The sequence below is a fragment of the Gigantopelta aegis genome, chromosome 4 (genome assembly GCF_016097555.1).
Source record: "Gigantopelta aegis isolate Gae_Host chromosome 4, Gae_host_genome, whole genome shotgun sequence".
Classification (NCBI taxonomy): domain Eukaryota; kingdom Metazoa; phylum Mollusca; class Gastropoda; order Neomphalida; family Peltospiridae; genus Gigantopelta; species Gigantopelta aegis.
Genome location: NC_054702.1, coordinates 96,972,244 through 96,990,318, shown reverse-complemented (window position 1 = coordinate 96,990,318; position 18,075 = coordinate 96,972,244). Strand labels below are relative to the sequence as shown.

At 34.0% G+C, this 18,075-nt stretch overlaps 1 protein-coding gene across 1 annotated transcript in view; it reads right to left on the bottom strand.

Annotated features, from left to right (window-relative positions):
- Nucleotides 1-176: 176 nt before the first annotated feature.
- The window catches only part of LOC121371497 (serine/threonine-protein phosphatase 4 regulatory subunit 3A-like), a 55,248-nt gene continuing 37,349 nt past the window's right edge, over nt 177-18,075 (bottom strand). Inside the window, exons 8-16 of the mRNA XM_041497428.1 lie at nt 16,356-16,410; nt 15,603-15,679; nt 14,936-15,038; nt 14,199-14,357; nt 13,662-13,831; nt 12,728-12,873; nt 10,737-10,930; nt 9,876-10,138; nt 177-6,355 (exon numbers count right to left, since the gene is read on the bottom strand). Coding sequence (XP_041353362.1) covers nt 6,254-6,355; nt 9,876-10,138; nt 10,737-10,930; nt 12,728-12,873; nt 13,662-13,831; nt 14,199-14,357; nt 14,936-15,038; nt 15,603-15,679; nt 16,356-16,410 — 1,269 coding nt within the window. The 3' untranslated portion in view covers nt 177-6,253. The remainder of the gene's footprint in view (nt 6,356-9,875; nt 10,139-10,736; nt 10,931-12,727; nt 12,874-13,661; nt 13,832-14,198; nt 14,358-14,935; nt 15,039-15,602; nt 15,680-16,355; nt 16,411-18,075) is intronic.

The window sequence follows — 18,075 nt, the reverse complement described above, 5'->3', positions numbered from 1 at the left end:
ACACACACACCAGCCACCATACGTTAGTTACATTTTGAGAAATGTGTACGTGGTTCTTTCTAAGTTGCTGTCTTTAGAATGATTCTTAATATTTAGACCATTCAGAACAGATCATCCACTTCTGCTGACGTCACACAACCTGTATTTAAAACGGCAAAATAAAAATTAACTCTTGATACTAAAACCATACCTTTGGCATGGTAATTATTTATTAAACATGAATGTTACATAATAAAAATTTATTTCAGCTAAAACAGCTACGGCACAATTTCGTATGGAACTTAAAGACTTATTTATAATTGAAGGTTTGTTATAAACATTAAGGGAGAGCTCAGGTGACAAATTAACAAGATGTACAATGATCAAATCGGACAGTAATAAATAACACACTGTACAATAAATCAAACAGAAATAAAATTTGGTTCACTCGTTTGATTAGTAACCTGACTATTGTAACTATAAATAATGAAAACAGTCATTCTCGTGAACATACCTGCGTCAAAAATGATAGTCGATAACAAAACAATAGTTAAAAGGCAATAAAAGAATATTTTCTTTTACATAAGAAAGTCCCCTGCCACAATACTATAAAATATTTAAGTACATTATTGTTTCTACTGGAATGTTATCACGGTGGTTTATTTTTGCCACCGATATTTTATTATTATTATTGTACATGGATCAACTGACTGAATATACAAATGTCTAATACCTCTTATGACTGAAAGCACAAATGCTGAAAATAATCTAAAAATTTATTTCTCACTACATTCAATGTTATTGAATTTTTAAGTTTTATTAATGAAATTATCGTGAAACATCAGCAACATAAAAGCAGTTCTTATGATTTGGCACAAGCAATTACTCTCACTTGCATGCCAGTATACTTAGGCATTAGGTAAATTTAACACCACCTCACAAATTTGTTTTCCATTTATTCATTATGAGCAACTGCTCTCCTATATAATTTCAGGAGAGCAATTTATTGCTCACCATCGTTTTTCAAATTGTAAGCACCGTCAAGGTATTGCATGTATCTTTTGTTTTAAGAGATGTGATACCCACTTAAAAATAAATGCTGAAATTATGTTTTAAAAGTTGAAATGTATACCACTCTTTAAAAAATACAATTTCCAAGTATTTACGGTACAATTCAGTCTATGAAGCTTATTTTATTTTTAAAAAAAAAAATAATAATAATAATAAATAATAATAATAATAATAATAATAAAAAAACCCACATGTTAAGTCAGATAAAACGCTGAAAAATCACAACCCTAATTTCACATTTGAATTTATAGCAAAACGTTACAGAATTAAGATATCATACTACACAAGAATGTGGGTCTACATATGGAGCCAGGACCTCGGCGCCATAGTCTACCCATGGAACCAAACGTTCTGGAAGCTCATGTCCTGGATACCCTACAATAAATGCCAAATCTGCACAGAAAGAGCAACATAGGATAGCTGAACACTATGGTATTGCTTAAGCTGAATAGTTTTCGTAATGTCTAAAACAAGATGTCTTGGTCAGACATCGATGAACAGATTCCAAATCCAACTCATGATATTAATATTAATAAGACATATTCAGTAATTTTGGTAGAATGCTCCCCGTTTTGAAAATGTCATCACCAACTTTACTACACCTACAAAACGCACATGAATAATAATGGAAGAACACACACACACACACACACACACACACACACACATAATGCAGATTGTGATCACAATCAGAGTAATACACTTTTTAGATTGTATTTGTTGACAGCAAATAAAGAACTGACAGTTAGGAGTGAAGTATCTGGAAGCATTGTGACAAAATGTAAGGTAGGTGGTAGGTATTAATACTCAACTAAATGCCTGGAATAGGTGGTACAAATAAAGATGCCCAGAGGTGATATGTGTTGCGATTTAGATTTTTTGAAAAAAAAAATTTAAATAACAGGCTATAATATATTGTCTACTGGTTACGTGGTAAATCCTTAGATGTTCCAAAAGGCACTTTACCATATAAAGAAACTGTTATTTAATGATATCCAATATTTTTTTTTAATTCTTTATTGTTGTTAAATTTACAATATCAGCTGGAAATATGGTCATTTAAATGCATGATGAACAAGTTTACTGCTGGAAATATGATCTTTTAAATGCAAGTTCAGGTTAAGCAAATAAAATTCTGGTAACCAAGCAATTGCTTACCTAGGTAACAGACTTCCAGCTACCCAAGTTTTTGAAATATTGTCCCCTAAATAAGCAGTGTTATATTTGTTTTAAATGTGAAAATATGTTCCATCAGCAGCATTAAAAAAAACCTTCAGGATTAAAAGTCTGGTCAGTAAAAAAACAACTGGATAAAAGTTTATTTTATTACTATAGCAGGTTCAGAATGGAAGAATGACTGCAGGCATTTGCAATCAATTCTGTATACAACATATTGAACGGACAGCAAACACTATCATTCTGAACACTACAAGTTTCCCAGTCATCATATTCTGCAGATACAAATTGTGACTGTAGAAAACGGGATACTCATCGGTGACATTACCATTAGTATATATGTATTAGGACAAGGTTTTATATTTCCACACAAAAATACACAACATATAGTTGAGACACTATTATAAACAAGAGCACTAACCAAAACTGAAATAAACTGTAAGAGATTTGTGTAGATAATTGGGGAAAAACAAAGACATAAATGAACACAAACATACATTTCAGAAACTTTTTTTTAACGAAATGCTTAAGACAAATCAAGTGTTATCTGTAGTGGTGGGTACTAGAAAGTGTTGCATCTCATCTTCTATATAATGTGTGCAAAAGCTCTTAGAACATAAAACATGCTGGAGAGAAACACTCAGTTCTAAACACAAAACTCAAAGGACAGTCAAGCAAAAGAGTAATCCGTCTGTTTCAATTAAAAATGGCAGGGGATAACACCTTATATGAAACTATAAACTATCTCACTGAAATACAAATTTCTTATAAAACTATCTTAATAAATAATGCTTAAATGAAGCAAGCTCCTACAGAGCTACTATTGCGAACAGCTGAAGATTTATCAGTCATCCAGTCATAAAGTAAAAAAAAGTATGTCTTAAAATTTGATATGCATTTTCTTTCTGTAGCTCTCCCATAACATTTCTTTCCATCATCATATATCAGTGTGTGTGTGTGTGTGTGCATGTTCCTGTGTGTGCGTGTCTGTATATGTATATATGTGTGTACGCACGCATGCACGCGCGCGCATGTACATGGTGTGTCGGTGTGACCATGTCTGCAAAAAAAAAAACTACAGATAAGGCATGACATCATTCACAGATAACGTTTGAAATGGCATGTGGTATGTGGTATGTCCTCATGAACATATTCAGGATATATTAAATCAAACAAACAGTTAACAAAATGTTACGGTTAATTGTCATCTATATGGGTTCTTTGAAAATGGCACCTTAAAGTGTGACTTGGGCACAAGATCAGAGTGCACTACTATGGCTGTTTTATAGTATAATTCGGGTTACCTGGTCAAGTGTTTTGTACAATATCGGAAATCATGCTGTTCAGGTAGATGTAAAATAATCATTCGTAGGTGTAATTTCCAAAATAACATCCCACTGCAACAAAGCTAATTAATGTACAGTTTTTAAATATCTTCTCTTTTTTTTAATAGTCTTGACAAGAACACATGTTATGTAGCAAAATAAATTCCTTTACACTTGTACTAAAACTGCGGCTCCTTATGTAATTCGAAGTGGACACCACAGGTTACATTTGGAACACTCAAATGGAATTGCAGATTAAGTCAAAACTCACCCAGATGCATCACAAAAGTCAACATAAACACCAAGTTTAAGATCTATTCTTTATTTACATGAGTATTTTTGGAAATTTAGTTCTTATATTTAATGGTAAATAACATTCAGGGTTCGTACACCTTTTTCAAGTTGATTTTCCATGACTTTCCATGACCCAAATAATACATTTCCATGACCATATGATTATCATTTAAATTTTAGAAATGAACTTGTACATCATGTACATGTGGATATTTGTATTAAAACAGTAATATCACTGCTAAAATCAGTTTAGGCCCAAAACAAACAAACACTGGCAAAGACACCATGTATTTTGACATCTGGATCTGTAATTCTTACAGGTTTTCAACATATATTAACTGCGCTCATATCTTTAGATATAATTTCTTCTGTAAACACCAACAATAATTATTAGCATCCTACTTTGATTGATGTATCTTTCCTGTTGTTTATTAAGAAAAATAAATTAAAATACAGCTAACTCAGGCTGCAGCTTCCAGTCTGGCAGTGTGAAAATACAGCGCATTTTCTAATGATGTCTGTTGCCAGATCTGTACTTTGTGCCAGCACAGAGCGTTGTGCTTTGTAAATTTTCGATACAGTGCACGTTTCATTTTTGATTGGAACCATACTCGCCATCGTAGACCCAGGCACAGCTTTGGTGTGTTTTGGGATTAAGGCAGCAAAGAACAGTTAACTGTTCCTCATATGTATGCATTACGTGTGCAATGTAATGCCATAAAATTATTACAATACCAGTCGTACGACTAATTAACTGTATGCATTACGTTTGCAAAGTAATGCTGTAATAGCAGGGAGACAAATACCTATCAAATGACTAATTCTAACTGGAGCCAGTTCAGGACTTATGCTTCTAGACAACGATCAGATTTACCGATTTAAGAATTATACATTTTATTAAAATTTTATTTCCAGGTGTCTTTTTTTCTTAGGATGGAGTTGGGGGCAGAAGCTATATTATGATTTTCCACGTTTACAGACCTGGATTTTTAAATCTCAAATTCCATGATGTGTGCGAACCCTGAATATTAAAATGCTGGTCATTTTTAAGGGGTGGAATGTGATATGTCAAAGGATTTTTTGTTCTGCTTCATGTGTATCCAGGAAATATTTTACGGGTAACTGAGACAAAATTACTGTTATTAATTAATTCTGTATTCAATTGTCAAACTGTTAGGAAGTCAGGAAGGTACCATTTTCAAAGCAGGACTCATTTAGACAATGAAATAATGTTTCACTCTGTATTTCAACTCCTGAAATATAATCATTAACTTCTTGGCATTCTGAATTTTTTAAAGATGAAGAAAAATCTCTTAATTACTACACATTAAAGATTCCAGTTGTTATATTTATAACTTTGAGCCAAAATATGAGGACATTGTACTTTTATAACCAACCACTAGCTATAAACAAAAAATACCAATAAAAAAATATTTGCCCTATTTTCTCATTTGTACCCTCTTTTCCCCCAGACATGGTCACATATACATTTATCTCACTGCCACAAAAATATACATAGGACTTCATTGCATTTAATGTTCGAGACATCTCACTCAAATGTTTTAATCAACACCCGAACAAGCTGCCTATTTGTCTTTGTCCAAAAAAATAAGTACTTTACCTCTGGTAGATCAGAGTTCATAATCTAAAAGTGCCAATATGAGTGAAAGTATAGTAATGCCTCCAAAAGAAGGACTTCTTCTATTGATGAACAGAATGAATATAAATATTTGTCACACAAACAAATATGGCTCGATCTGTAATGTTAACAATGGCCTTGTTCACATTTAAAATTGATCTGTTCCTGCTCGAATGCTCCGTAGCAGACAAATCTTGCATGTCTTGAAGAACTTTGTACAAAAGAACATGTGTCTCCTTAAAATTCGCTTCTTTGGCTTTCGGTCACACAAAGCTAATATATATCTCTTCCAATCAAACACCTTTCATTCAATCAACCCATCTGCCAGTGATGAAATAAATTTTTACCATCCAGTGGTGGCCCGTATCTGACACTGATGTCTATTGGTCGATATCAACCGGGCAGACAAAAAGCTGTCATGCTAGAATATAAAGTGGAATGTTTTTCTCTTTGCCTGTAGTTTCCATGGTTTAGCATAAATGAAATTTAAAAAATGAACAATGCACCATGTTTCTATGAGGAGAGACAAGTGTCCCCAGCTTGTATCCAAGACACTGCACCATGTACGCTGAAGGGAACCTTGCTGCCACTTAAGGCAAGATGGCAAGCCTGGATCACAGACATGAAGACACTTGAGGAATTCAAATGACAATCAACAGCTGCCGTCTGCACTTGCTTACAAGTGGTGCACACTGCTCTGGCTCTGCAAGCATCGTCCGTCTGCTCATTCTAGGATAATAGGACAACAGTATTGTGATTTCAGTTGATGCTACGTTCCTATCCGTGGCCGCTTTGCTGAGGGAGCTAAAGACTCTTCTTCCTCATCATCGTCAGAGTCCTCATCAGGATAGTCAACAAGTCCAACAAGTGGCTGCAAGTGAAACAAAAAATATTCATATACAATGTATAATAAAATATATTAAAATTGTTTTAAAAACTATCTTCAAATCCCAATGTATACATATAGGTAACAGGGTTGAAAATTAGCAGTTTATTAACTATGGGCGACTAAGAATTTTACAAAGATAGTCCGTTGGGTGACCATCGATTTTAGGGTCTGGCAAGTATGGTGCCAGTTAAAAAAAGAAACACACTGAAACTGAATCAAATTTATTTCATTAGTAGCCTACTATGTAGTATTTAAAATATCCAAATTCACACACGCACGCACGCAAGCACACACACACACTACATTTTACTGAGGCAGAAGATATTCATTTTGAGACTATTGTCCGTCTGCATTAAAAGGGTACCGATGAATTGGCAGGTAACTTTATAATGAATAAAGTTTCAAACCCATACCATCTCAAACTAAAAAATTTGAGGAAAAAATATCAGTCCAAATTAAAAATAAAATTCTTTACAAATTGCATAGGTTAAAATCTTTTGTGATATATTTTTTAAGGCAATTGATGGAAAATCCAAGGTAATCTGAATGACAAAACTGTAATACATGACCGGAGCCGTCTCTTTGCACAATTCAGAGTCGAATGAGCATTTGGCAAAATAATGGATGATTCCATGGATCTTTATATAGTGCCTTGTCTACTGAAGGACAGCCACTCCCGAGGAAATCCTTTACTGAAATTTTCATCACTCTTCCATCGCCAGAGGACTGCCACTCCCAGACTAGTTTACTAAAGCATGTGCAGTTCTACCTTTAGTTCTTCTGCATTATATTTTACTTCATATACAATGCAAGTCAAACAGCATGTTTTGGCTGTTCTAGCATTTTGTTTTCACCTCTTATTAAAATGATATTTAATTTGTATATAATTAAATGTACTTTGTACAAATGTTTTTTTATTTATAATGAATTTCTTTTTCAATTTTTTTTATTTCAGTTGGTATGGGTTTAAAACTTAATAACATGTTTTTATATTAATGTTAACTTTATTCATTTATTATCGGATTCCTTTTGATGCAAACAGACGATATACAGTCAGTATATGGTTATTATTTAACATTCTGACTACTGCAGGTGAGATATCTTGCCCGACGTCACGCCAGTCGACATACTGTACACTGTATACAGTGCATTCCTCAATTCATATTTCCCGCCATTTAGCACACAACTTGCCGAAAGCGATTTATTAACAGGAAACGAAAGACAAACTAAGTTTTTCAACGGAAAATACCTTGGAATTTTGAGTTGAAAAAGTAGTTTGCAGCAAGTATTTTTGCTTCACAACAATGGTGGCATGTTGCAGTAATTTTCAGGGATCGATAGTTAATTGTGACAGCTAATTTGATATAAATTTAATTGTTTTACCAACAACGAAAATCACCATATATTGGGATACGATTCGTAGTTTGGGGTTTTTTTTAAATTCTGGTCAGAAAGCTACTGTTATTGGAAATAATGGACATAAATACCGACAGCTAGCCACAAATGCTTGTAAGTAAACGCAACTCTTTTATTTTTTGCCTAATTTTAAAGCCGCACACCCTAGTTCCATCCAGCAAAAATAAATTATAATTTGGTTAATCTACAAACCTGTAACACACTTAGATCACGTTTTTATCAAATGGAGTGAAAAAGCAGGTTTTATATCGATAAATACCATGGGAATCCCCATGTCCTAATTGCTTGAAATAATTTTGAAAGTTAGTATTCTGATGTCACCGGTAGATGTCGCTCGAAGCACAACAATGCCTACGTCATGACAAATTTCACAGAGTGCGCACAGACTTGGGGTACGTTCTTTTCACCTCTCCTGGACATGTTCCAACTGTTCTGTCCTGGTTGTATCCCCTCTCCAGATATCTTAAGACTTAGCAAAATTATTGGTTTTAAGGGTTTGTAACGTTTTGTATTGAGACACTTACTTGTCTGAACTTTATTGTTACTGAAAATGTTCACGAACTGTGAAGAAAAATCTCACAAATGAACAACAACAAATCGGATGTTGATTGCGCGAACCGTGCACGAGAAAACAAACCGAACCAAATGATAACTGTCACGTGGTATACCAACATCTGTGACGTTTACACAGGAAGATTCCCTCTAAAAATAGATTGGACCTCACTTGCTTAACGGTTTTTTCTCGATAGCACGTCTTGTGAAAAAATGCAAAAAATGCATTTCGTGGTTTTACAAACATCAGGATTACCAAAAAGCACTTCAGGTGAATGGAAATGTGTATTCTAAATAATAAAATGTAAGTAAAGTGCAATTTTATTTGTGAAAAATGGGGTTTAATAGCGAAAAACAACGCCGTAATGGTTGACAAATAACTATAACTAGGGTGTGTCCCTTTAATCAACAATAACTGATATAAAATATCACAAAAATTTGAAAAATACACGAAAATAATACTTACCGATTCAAATATGAACTTTATTTTATGTATTTATAAAACATTTAAGTGAATATATGTGAGTAAAAATTATAAACTTGTACCCACTCAACATGGTTTTTGTCAAATATTAATCCAGTAGTCTAAAGGTTAACAAAGAACATTCTAATGTTCAATTTCAATGTGATAACTGGAGGGCTAGTTGAATTTGAGAAGGGCCAGTAACATTTTTCTTTAACTGGCCCTGCTGGCGACCATGGTTTTCATGTTAATTTTTAACCCTGAGGTAAGGTACCCAAGAGGAACAGATTTAATATTTACCACTATCTCTTTGAATTTAACTATGTTTAAAGAATAACGTTTCAAAATGAATTTCAATAACCTATTTTCACCCAGAATACTTCAGTTTATTCATCCACCCCCCAGTCTATTATAATGTCAACTCGGTAACGAATTGCTAACTTTGATGTACTGAGGAATACAATTCCTCATAATAATTTGGGGGGGGGGGGGAGAGAGAGAGAGAGAGAGAGAGAGAGAACTGCTTTACTTTTTTCTATCTCTATTACATTTACCAATTACAATTACTCGTTAGCGGTAGTTTTTACAATCACTGGGCATTTCATGGCTTTAGATCTCACTAATTTGGGCAAACTTGGGGGTTTTTTTTATATTTTCTGAGCACAGTAAGGTCGTTTTAGTGCTGAAATATTATGTATGTAATGTTAAGAGATGCTGAAGGGTTGTAGATATCAAGACATGCATTTCAAGGTATTTTAATCAAATGTAAGTTCAACATTTCACTAGTTTTGAGGTAAACTAATTTTCAAGTCAGCATGTTTAAACTTAATATAGGCGTGAGTTTTGGGGGCATACGCATTTTGTGCACAGCATTTATCATCTTGGCTTTGGTACAACCTAAAGGCAACACCACGCAATATTTGTGCCTAGTACGAGAATAACCAATCGTGATAAAACGAACATTACTATTTCATCAGTTGCTATATAATCAGCTAGTCTCGTACAACGCACTCTTACTGTGCGGTGTCACCCCTAAGGCCCTGACTGTACAAGGTCAAAGGTACTACGTACCTTTATTGACACAGCATTCTGTTTTATCTGTGGAGAGTTGATGGGAGAACTGTGTGGAGTAGGAGCTGGTCCCTTCAGGTTGGTCATGCTGCCTGGAGACCCAGGACTGTCGGGTGAGCCGGGAGATCCTGGACTGACCGGCGAGTTCGGACTCCCGGGAGAGTTCACAGGGCTGCCACCTCGTAAGCTGATGTTGATTGTGGAAGTTTTGTTGAGAAGGCGAGGAGGTGATTCTCTGAGATCAGACTGTTCCTTAGCAGCAGCTGTGTTTTTAAAAGAAAAAAGATGATGAAAAAGATCAAGAATTAATTTTCATGAATGAATGAATAAATTAATGAAAGTTTAACAACATCCCAACTCAAAGATACAGATTGGCTATTGGGTGTCAGAAAAGGTTTTCAAAAAACAATAAAAACATCTTTGTGAAGTAAACACAAACTGAAACTATTTGTAAAACAAATACAAAGTAAAAATTAGACAGAAAAGATTTCTACTATTCTACAATTATTTTATGTGCATTTAAGTTTCATTTATCTGAAAATTGGTTAATTACTTTTAAATGTGCATTTTTTTGGTTTTAGAATAGATAACCAAGGGATGAAAATGATCTTGGATTAAAAAAAAAAATTTTTTTAATCTGAACAACTTTGCTGGGTCTTAACAGTAGAGGCTATTGTCAGCTAATCAACAAAGAACAGGGACAGGATATTTCCAGGTGTTTTTAAAATCTAGAATTGTGGGAAAATCTGCATTTTACAGTCCTGGAAAATATTACATGGAACTAAATATACAACATGTTATAATTTAGTTCAAGTGTATTTTATACTGCAAATAAAATCATCACAATATCAGTTAACTTACATTTTTTGCTTTCTAATATTTTATTTATTTGGTCAAAATCTGCGTCAAGTTTGGTTTTCAAGATCTCCGACATTGGAGTGGGTGTGTCACCATCTTCAATTTCATCATCTTGGTCAAACCACATCTCTTCCTCTTCTTCCAGGGTGCGCGCATCACGCCTGAAGCGGTTGTTACGCACAATGGATGCTGCATGGCTGCAAGAAATAATGACCTACTTAGTAACCAGCTTGTGCATTAAGAATCTTTCAGAATATCAAAATCCTTTAGGCCAATCTAATTAAGAATTCGACAGAAAATGTTTGATTGCACTCAAATTTAATAACTTTTGAAATAACCATTTGTCTACAATTAACTGTTTAAGATAAGGAGTCTTCAACATACAAATTCTAATTTTGGTCATAAAAAATATGTGAATGTAATACGAAAGTTCTCTAAAATTACTAATAAATAATAACGTAAAATTAAATTTATTTGCAAATATTATTTTCTCTGTAAATCAGAAATGATAGACTGTATTCATATATTTAAATAACAAAAATACACTTCACTAAATATGCAAAATCATTGACTATAACTTGGTGTAACTATACCGACCTTCTCTGAAAACACACCAGTCAGATTGGTTGTAGTAAAAAGAACAGAAGAAATAATACCATATTTGATTGATATTGGAGAAATGGGTGTATTCTGATAAGACAAAAACTGTACACACTGGTTAGGATTATGGTGTGGTTTATAGCAACCTCAAACATGCGATAGCAATAACAACTGTTAAAATGTCTGGTGCATTTTCAGAGGAAAGAAAGAAATGTTTTATTTAACGACGCACTCAACACATTTTATTTACGGTTATATGGCGTCAGACATATGGTTACGGACCACACAGATTTTGAGAGGAAACCTGCTGTCGCCACTACATGGACTACTCTTTCCGATTAGCAGCAAGGGATCTTTTATTTGCGCTTCCCACAGGCAGGATAGCACAAACCATGGCCTTTATTGAACCAGTTATGGATCACTGGTCGGTGCAAGTGGTTTACACCTACCCACTGAGCCTTGCGGAGCACTCACTCAGGGTTTGGAGTCGGTATCTGGATTAAAAAATCCTATGCCTCGACTGGGATCCGAACCCAGTACCTACCAACCCATTTTCAGAGGAGTTCAGTGTATTATCACACGCTTTAACAGATGCACACATTTTTATTCCATATCTGATAAAACTAAAAGCTTAGGCAACATCATGGGTACCTGATCTGAATGGGTTAGGCAACAAATGAATATGAATGGATCATGCATTTATCAAAAAGGGAAGCCCAGATTCCATTCAATGCTTTCTGGAATTGGAAGTCTGAACATAAAGGATAAGAGGTGTATTTTCTCTTACAAGTTCATCCGAAATCAATGTTGATAAATATAAAAATCTATTTAATTTTAATTTTAAAAAAGCAACAACTTGGAACAGTACTTTTTTATACAAGCTGAATCATATAATCATGGATTTAAGATGAAAGCATATATTGTATTTGAAGTTTTGTCCTTTATTTTTTGCAGTTTTGTTGTTAAAATACCAATTGAAGAACACTATAGTCCGTCGTACTGGGAACACCTTTATCATACTATGGAATTTACTCAGTTATTTATTTCTGAGCCGATTGTTTTCTAAATTGTACACAAAAATAGTATATTTTTGTTATTTTCAAAACACTTTTACTTTTCTTCTTATGTGAAACCAAACTGAAGTTATTTATCAAAAACATTTTTCCAGAAGGATGGAATGGACTATAGGCTTAAAAATACAAGTTAAGAGGTTTCCATGAAATTTAAATCAGAACTTTGGAAAACTTGAATAATGAACCAAGTGATTTCAAAGAAAGCAGCCTAAAGGAAAGACAGCCCTCAACAAACAGGGTATGCAAGAAGCGCAACTGTCAGCAAGCGGCGAAAGCAGAACCTCCATCCTCCACAGCGAGGTAGGTTATTGAGTGATTTACCTCTCAGCATTTGCCCTTTCTTTCAACCTGTCTTGTTGTTGTTCATACCTCAGCCTAAGGGACTCGAATGTCTTCACGTACTTTACCCCATCAAGATCTTTAATATAGTTTTCTACAATGTGGGAACATAGTGATTTGACATCCTCCTGAAAACAGAAATGTTAAATTAACATATGCTTTGCTTGGGGGCGAAGGATGGGTCTTTGACACTCAATAGCCGATGTGCATTTTTGTGCTGGGATGTCGTTAAACATTCATTCATTCATTTGGGGCAAAGGGCGAGTGTCTGAATACAAATGTGTCTTGCACATACAATGAAGGGGCAGGATGTAGCCCATTGGTAAAGCACTCGATTGATGCGCAGTCTGTTTGGGATCGATCCCTGTCAGTGGGCCCATTGGGCTATTTCTTGTTCCAGCCAGAGCACCATGACTGTTATATCAAAGGCCGTGGTATGTGCTACTCTGTCTGTGGGATGATGCATATAAAATATCCCTTGCTGCTAATCGAACAATGTAGCGGGTTTCCTCTCTAAACCTATATGTCAAAATTACCAAATGTTTGACATCCAATAGCCGTTGATTAATAAATCAATGTGCTCTAGTGGTGTTGTTAAACAAAACAAACTTTTGCACATACAATGAATGAATGAATGAATGTTTAATGACACTCCAGCACAAAAATACATCAGCTACTGAGGTTTATGCACATGCAAATTTCAATATTCTACAAACCAGTAACATTAAGAACAGTGATTAATGTTAGGTTAATGCTTGGAAAATATTGCATCATGATGTAATTTAGGAGTGTGTTAATATTCAAGATTAACTACAGAAAACAATAATTCAGAGTTTTATGAATAAGAAACAAAAAGGTAATCTGATTCCAAACAATATATTAAAAAGGAAAACAAGCAGTGGAAATAAGTACTCACCACTTTGACAAACTCAAAAAGTTCAATCATTGCAGAGTTCAGGAGGTTATATCTATCTCCATTTGCAACAAAAGCTTCAACAATTGGCTTGAACAAATTTCCCTTCACAATATATCTGTTGTAGAATTCTTCCTTCAAGCCAACAATTTTTCTCATAAAACGCAAGGCACCTGTAAACAAAAATTGGGCATCTTTACAAACAATTCAAGCTCATTACCTTCATTATCGCATCACTTTGATTACTTAAAAATGGCCGTCAGCTAAAATGTTTTACTTGTCTTTATTAAACTGAAGAAGCCCTCAAATTCAGAACTGAAAATTATGAGAATTGTTTATTATGCATAATCACGTTTTCATTTGCAATTATGTTTAGGACATCATTTAGATGGTCATGATGGGTTATGCAACTTAAGCCATAAACGTTTCATACAGATGTTTTATTCTCCTATGCCTAAAATTGACATTAAATGTTTCTATATCTGTGTGCGCACACATAATGTCTATACTTTGAAAATAAGAAACTGAATATCTACTTACTGAGAGCAAGAAAAGAGTGCCTCGTCTTGAGCAGAACAAGTACTCTTCGCAGCAGATCCTTGCTAATAACGTAGTTTTTGATGTGATATGTATGGTGTTCCACACAGAAAGACAGGAGTTCAAGAATCAACCCCAGCAGCTGAGCAGTTTGGTAGTCATCTGAAGAAAAGAAATTGTTCACAATATAAGAATTCGGTAAGAGTACTGGTAAAATAAATATGATTGACTGGTTTAAACAATAATTATTACTGTCGGATAAAATAAACATTTAGTTTAAGATTGGCCCACAGGCAAAAACAATACCACTAGGGCACATTAATAAATTATTCATCACCTACTAGATGTCAAACATTTGGTCATTCTAACTCATTCTTCAGAGGAATCATGCTACATTTTTCCATAAGCAGCAAAGGGATCTTTTATATCCCAGACAGGACAGCATAGACAGCCTTTCATACACAAGCTATGGGACACTGGTTAAGGAGCCATTTAAGATATTATACTTAGTACAGATATATAATGCTTTTGTAGTACTTTTTCTGTTAAAATTCACCTGCTAAGGGGAGCTAAAAGTTACTGTCATTCAACTAGTTGCATGTGAGTAATGGGGAGCCACAGTGTTAGCTCCCTTTAAACAGTGATGTCTTATGTAAGAGTAAAAGTGTTAATTTTAAAATAAATGCTCGGACCATTTTTTAAATATTTACTGGAATGCATAACAAACAGTTTCAACTAACCTTTGCTTGGTGTTTCTTCAACAGTGTTGGCAAAGAGTGGAGCAGTTAAAACATGCATACTGTGCTTGTAGAAAAAGTTCAGGAATTCAGTCTTTTCAGTTTTCTGGAATAAAATTTGTTTAAACTTGTTAAATCAAATACAACCAAAAGAAGATTAAATGTTCAAATATTTCAACAACTAAGGCTTGCAATGTATTAATATTTGGATGTGTAATGTAAATAATAAAACAACACATTTAAGCAAGAGATTTAGGTTCTGAAATATCTCAGCATACTCAGCATTTTTTAATTTTTTTTTCTCTCAGCATACTACTGTATAGATCATTCTTAAAACATGATTAAACAAGCATTCTGATTTTTTAAGCTCAACATCTTGAGGCATTGTAAAAAAACAAAAAAAACAATCCTGAATTTTTTTTTTTTTATATCTCCCAAGTTCAAAGGCCATAACTATCAAAAATGGTTAAATTGCCATAAAAGTAAAACTTTACAATGATAAAGGTATACATAAAAAATCAGCTGAATATCTTGAGCCATTGGGAAAAAAGGTTTATTTGTGGGACAGACTGAAGGATGGAAACAAAACCTATAGTCTCCTCCGATTGGACTGGTAGGACTAATAACCTAATAACCAATAAGCATAAGTCTAATTAATAATAAAACATACATTTGCTGTTGCCAGCATGTTTTCTGGATCTAACAGCAACCGAATAATTCCCATGAGTTGCATTGCACCACCAAGCTCTGAAATTAAATACAAATGTACTACGATTAATTTTGTATTGATGTCTGCATTACAAATATCAATAATATTAAATCAAAACACATTTAAAAGAATTTTTTTCAAAACAGAAATTTGAAGAACAGAAATGAAACATGTTATTATGTAGCTATATATTTGCACTGGATTGCAATTTACATTTCTGCCAAATTATATTGGCATAGTACTTTGTTTACATTAATAACAAAAGTCTATCAATATTTGACAGCTGTTCTTCATTAGAATGCAGTTAAGATTTAGTTAAAATTGTGACTATAGTGACAAACTATTATTTCACTACAAACATGAGCTGCTTTTCGCAACAATCAAAGGTTAAGAGTTTTATTTTGAGTCCATCTGTGAAAAGTGTTTTATTTCAAATACTTTTTCATCAGGAATCTTGACTTAACTTCTAAATTGTAAGAGCGAAATTTACGAAGTCTTGGTGGGTTTTTTTAACGCACATGTTTAAGCATTAAAAATATATGTAGTTATACTTGTGTGAGGAAAAATGGAGACATTGTAAATTCGGCCCTCATCTCTAATTCCATAAGTGCACATTTTAATAACTGCTCCAAAATTACGTAAATTCTGTCAGTTTGTCAAAAGTGAACTTAAACACAACTTAATACAGATAGTAGAACTAGAAAAAGTGCTCACCAGGATCTGTATCACTAACCATCTGTTCAATGACTAGGTTGATCAGAAGGTCAACCTGTGGAATATAAACAAACACTGTCAAAAAGACTTGTGGTAACATATCTTCAAATAATACAATGTACAGTCCAGTAAACTTGAGGTACAAAGAAAATTATAAATCGAAAATCGAAAATAACATACATTCTAAATGATAAACATAAACAAGAATTCCAGAAAAAATAGTTATTATTATTTCTGGCATAACCTATATAAATAGTAAAATCATACATAAATATTGCATATTAAGGAAAGGTAAATAAATACTAATTCATTGTTAAGCATGTGTAATATACGAGTCATTTATTTTGTTAAGACTTTGAAATATATTTGGCTGCACATTTTAATTTTTATTTTATATAGAGGGCTCGAAATAGCGGCTTGCAAAAAAGCAGTCCTTGTTTAGACCTAACAGGTGAAATAGCAATTCACCTGCTAAACTTTCCAAAAAATGGCCATCTTATTTGCTATTTAGTTATGACTGATCATTTTGTTATATTTTAATTCCATAAAGCTCTAAAATACATCTCAGATGTCCTAATATTTTACATACTATCCCAAACCCTTCTCACATCCCGTGCTTATTTCCAGAAGGCCATATTGTTTCTTAGCAGGAAATATTTTTTTTGACCTGCTTTTAAAAAAAAATAACAGTATGCCAAATTTTACTTCCTAATTTGAGATCTGATATATAACTAGACTTTTGGTTTATCATAAACAAGCCCTGTTATTATTCCCACCACTTCAAGTAGCTGGCCCATTCCACGTTACGTGTCTTACACTTCAAATGTGAAAATGTGTGTAAATTGGCCCTATGGGCAACCTAGGGAGACAACCAGCGACATAAAGGTCTATAATTAACGAGCTACTCTCGATTCACTAATATCAAAACCTATGCTAGCTCAGCCATTTACCTTTCGACTGACCGTTCAAAATTACGCCAAACTTCCTCAATCAACATTGCGCACCACTTTCTCTTTGGCATTAACGGCCCCATTCAAAATTCCATAGCACCACCCCCACCCGCCTGCTACCGATTCGGTCGGGCTGCTGGTGCTCCCTTGCACCTGCCAGTGCAGGCGGTCCCTCCTCTCCCCTCCCCCAACCTTTCCTGTCATGGACGGAGGAGCCGGCCAAGGCCGGCTCTTGTGCCCACTACCGGCGTGCGCTACAACAGCTTGTTCTGAATGTGCACGTAAAACCCTATGACATGACATGACATATGTAAATTAGAAATCTATGAAAGGGCTCCTGTTATAACCTACTGATTAGTAATAATCCTACTTTTGTACTTTGCAAAATAAAACAAAAAACATTGACTAAATTTCAGATAATGGCTTAGATTTGATTGCGTTATGTGTGTTACATTCACACGACAGACATTTTTCTATCAGATTTGAAAGTTGCCAAAGTTTGTGAGTTTACAAGTGATAATATAATTTTGTATGTTGCTTTTAATCACCAAAATGTAAGTTAATATTTATTAGAAAATAATAATCTTATTACTCAGATATTTGTTTTCCAAATCATTAAAATGTAGTGTTAAGTGTGTTACATAAATTTGTTACGCGTCTGATTTCAGAAACTGAACATTAGCTTGTAAGCATCCTAGCGCAAACAAATTTTATTTGTTTTACTGCCTTTTGTTTTTAGCGACTGTTAATAATGTTTTTAGCAGAAAAAA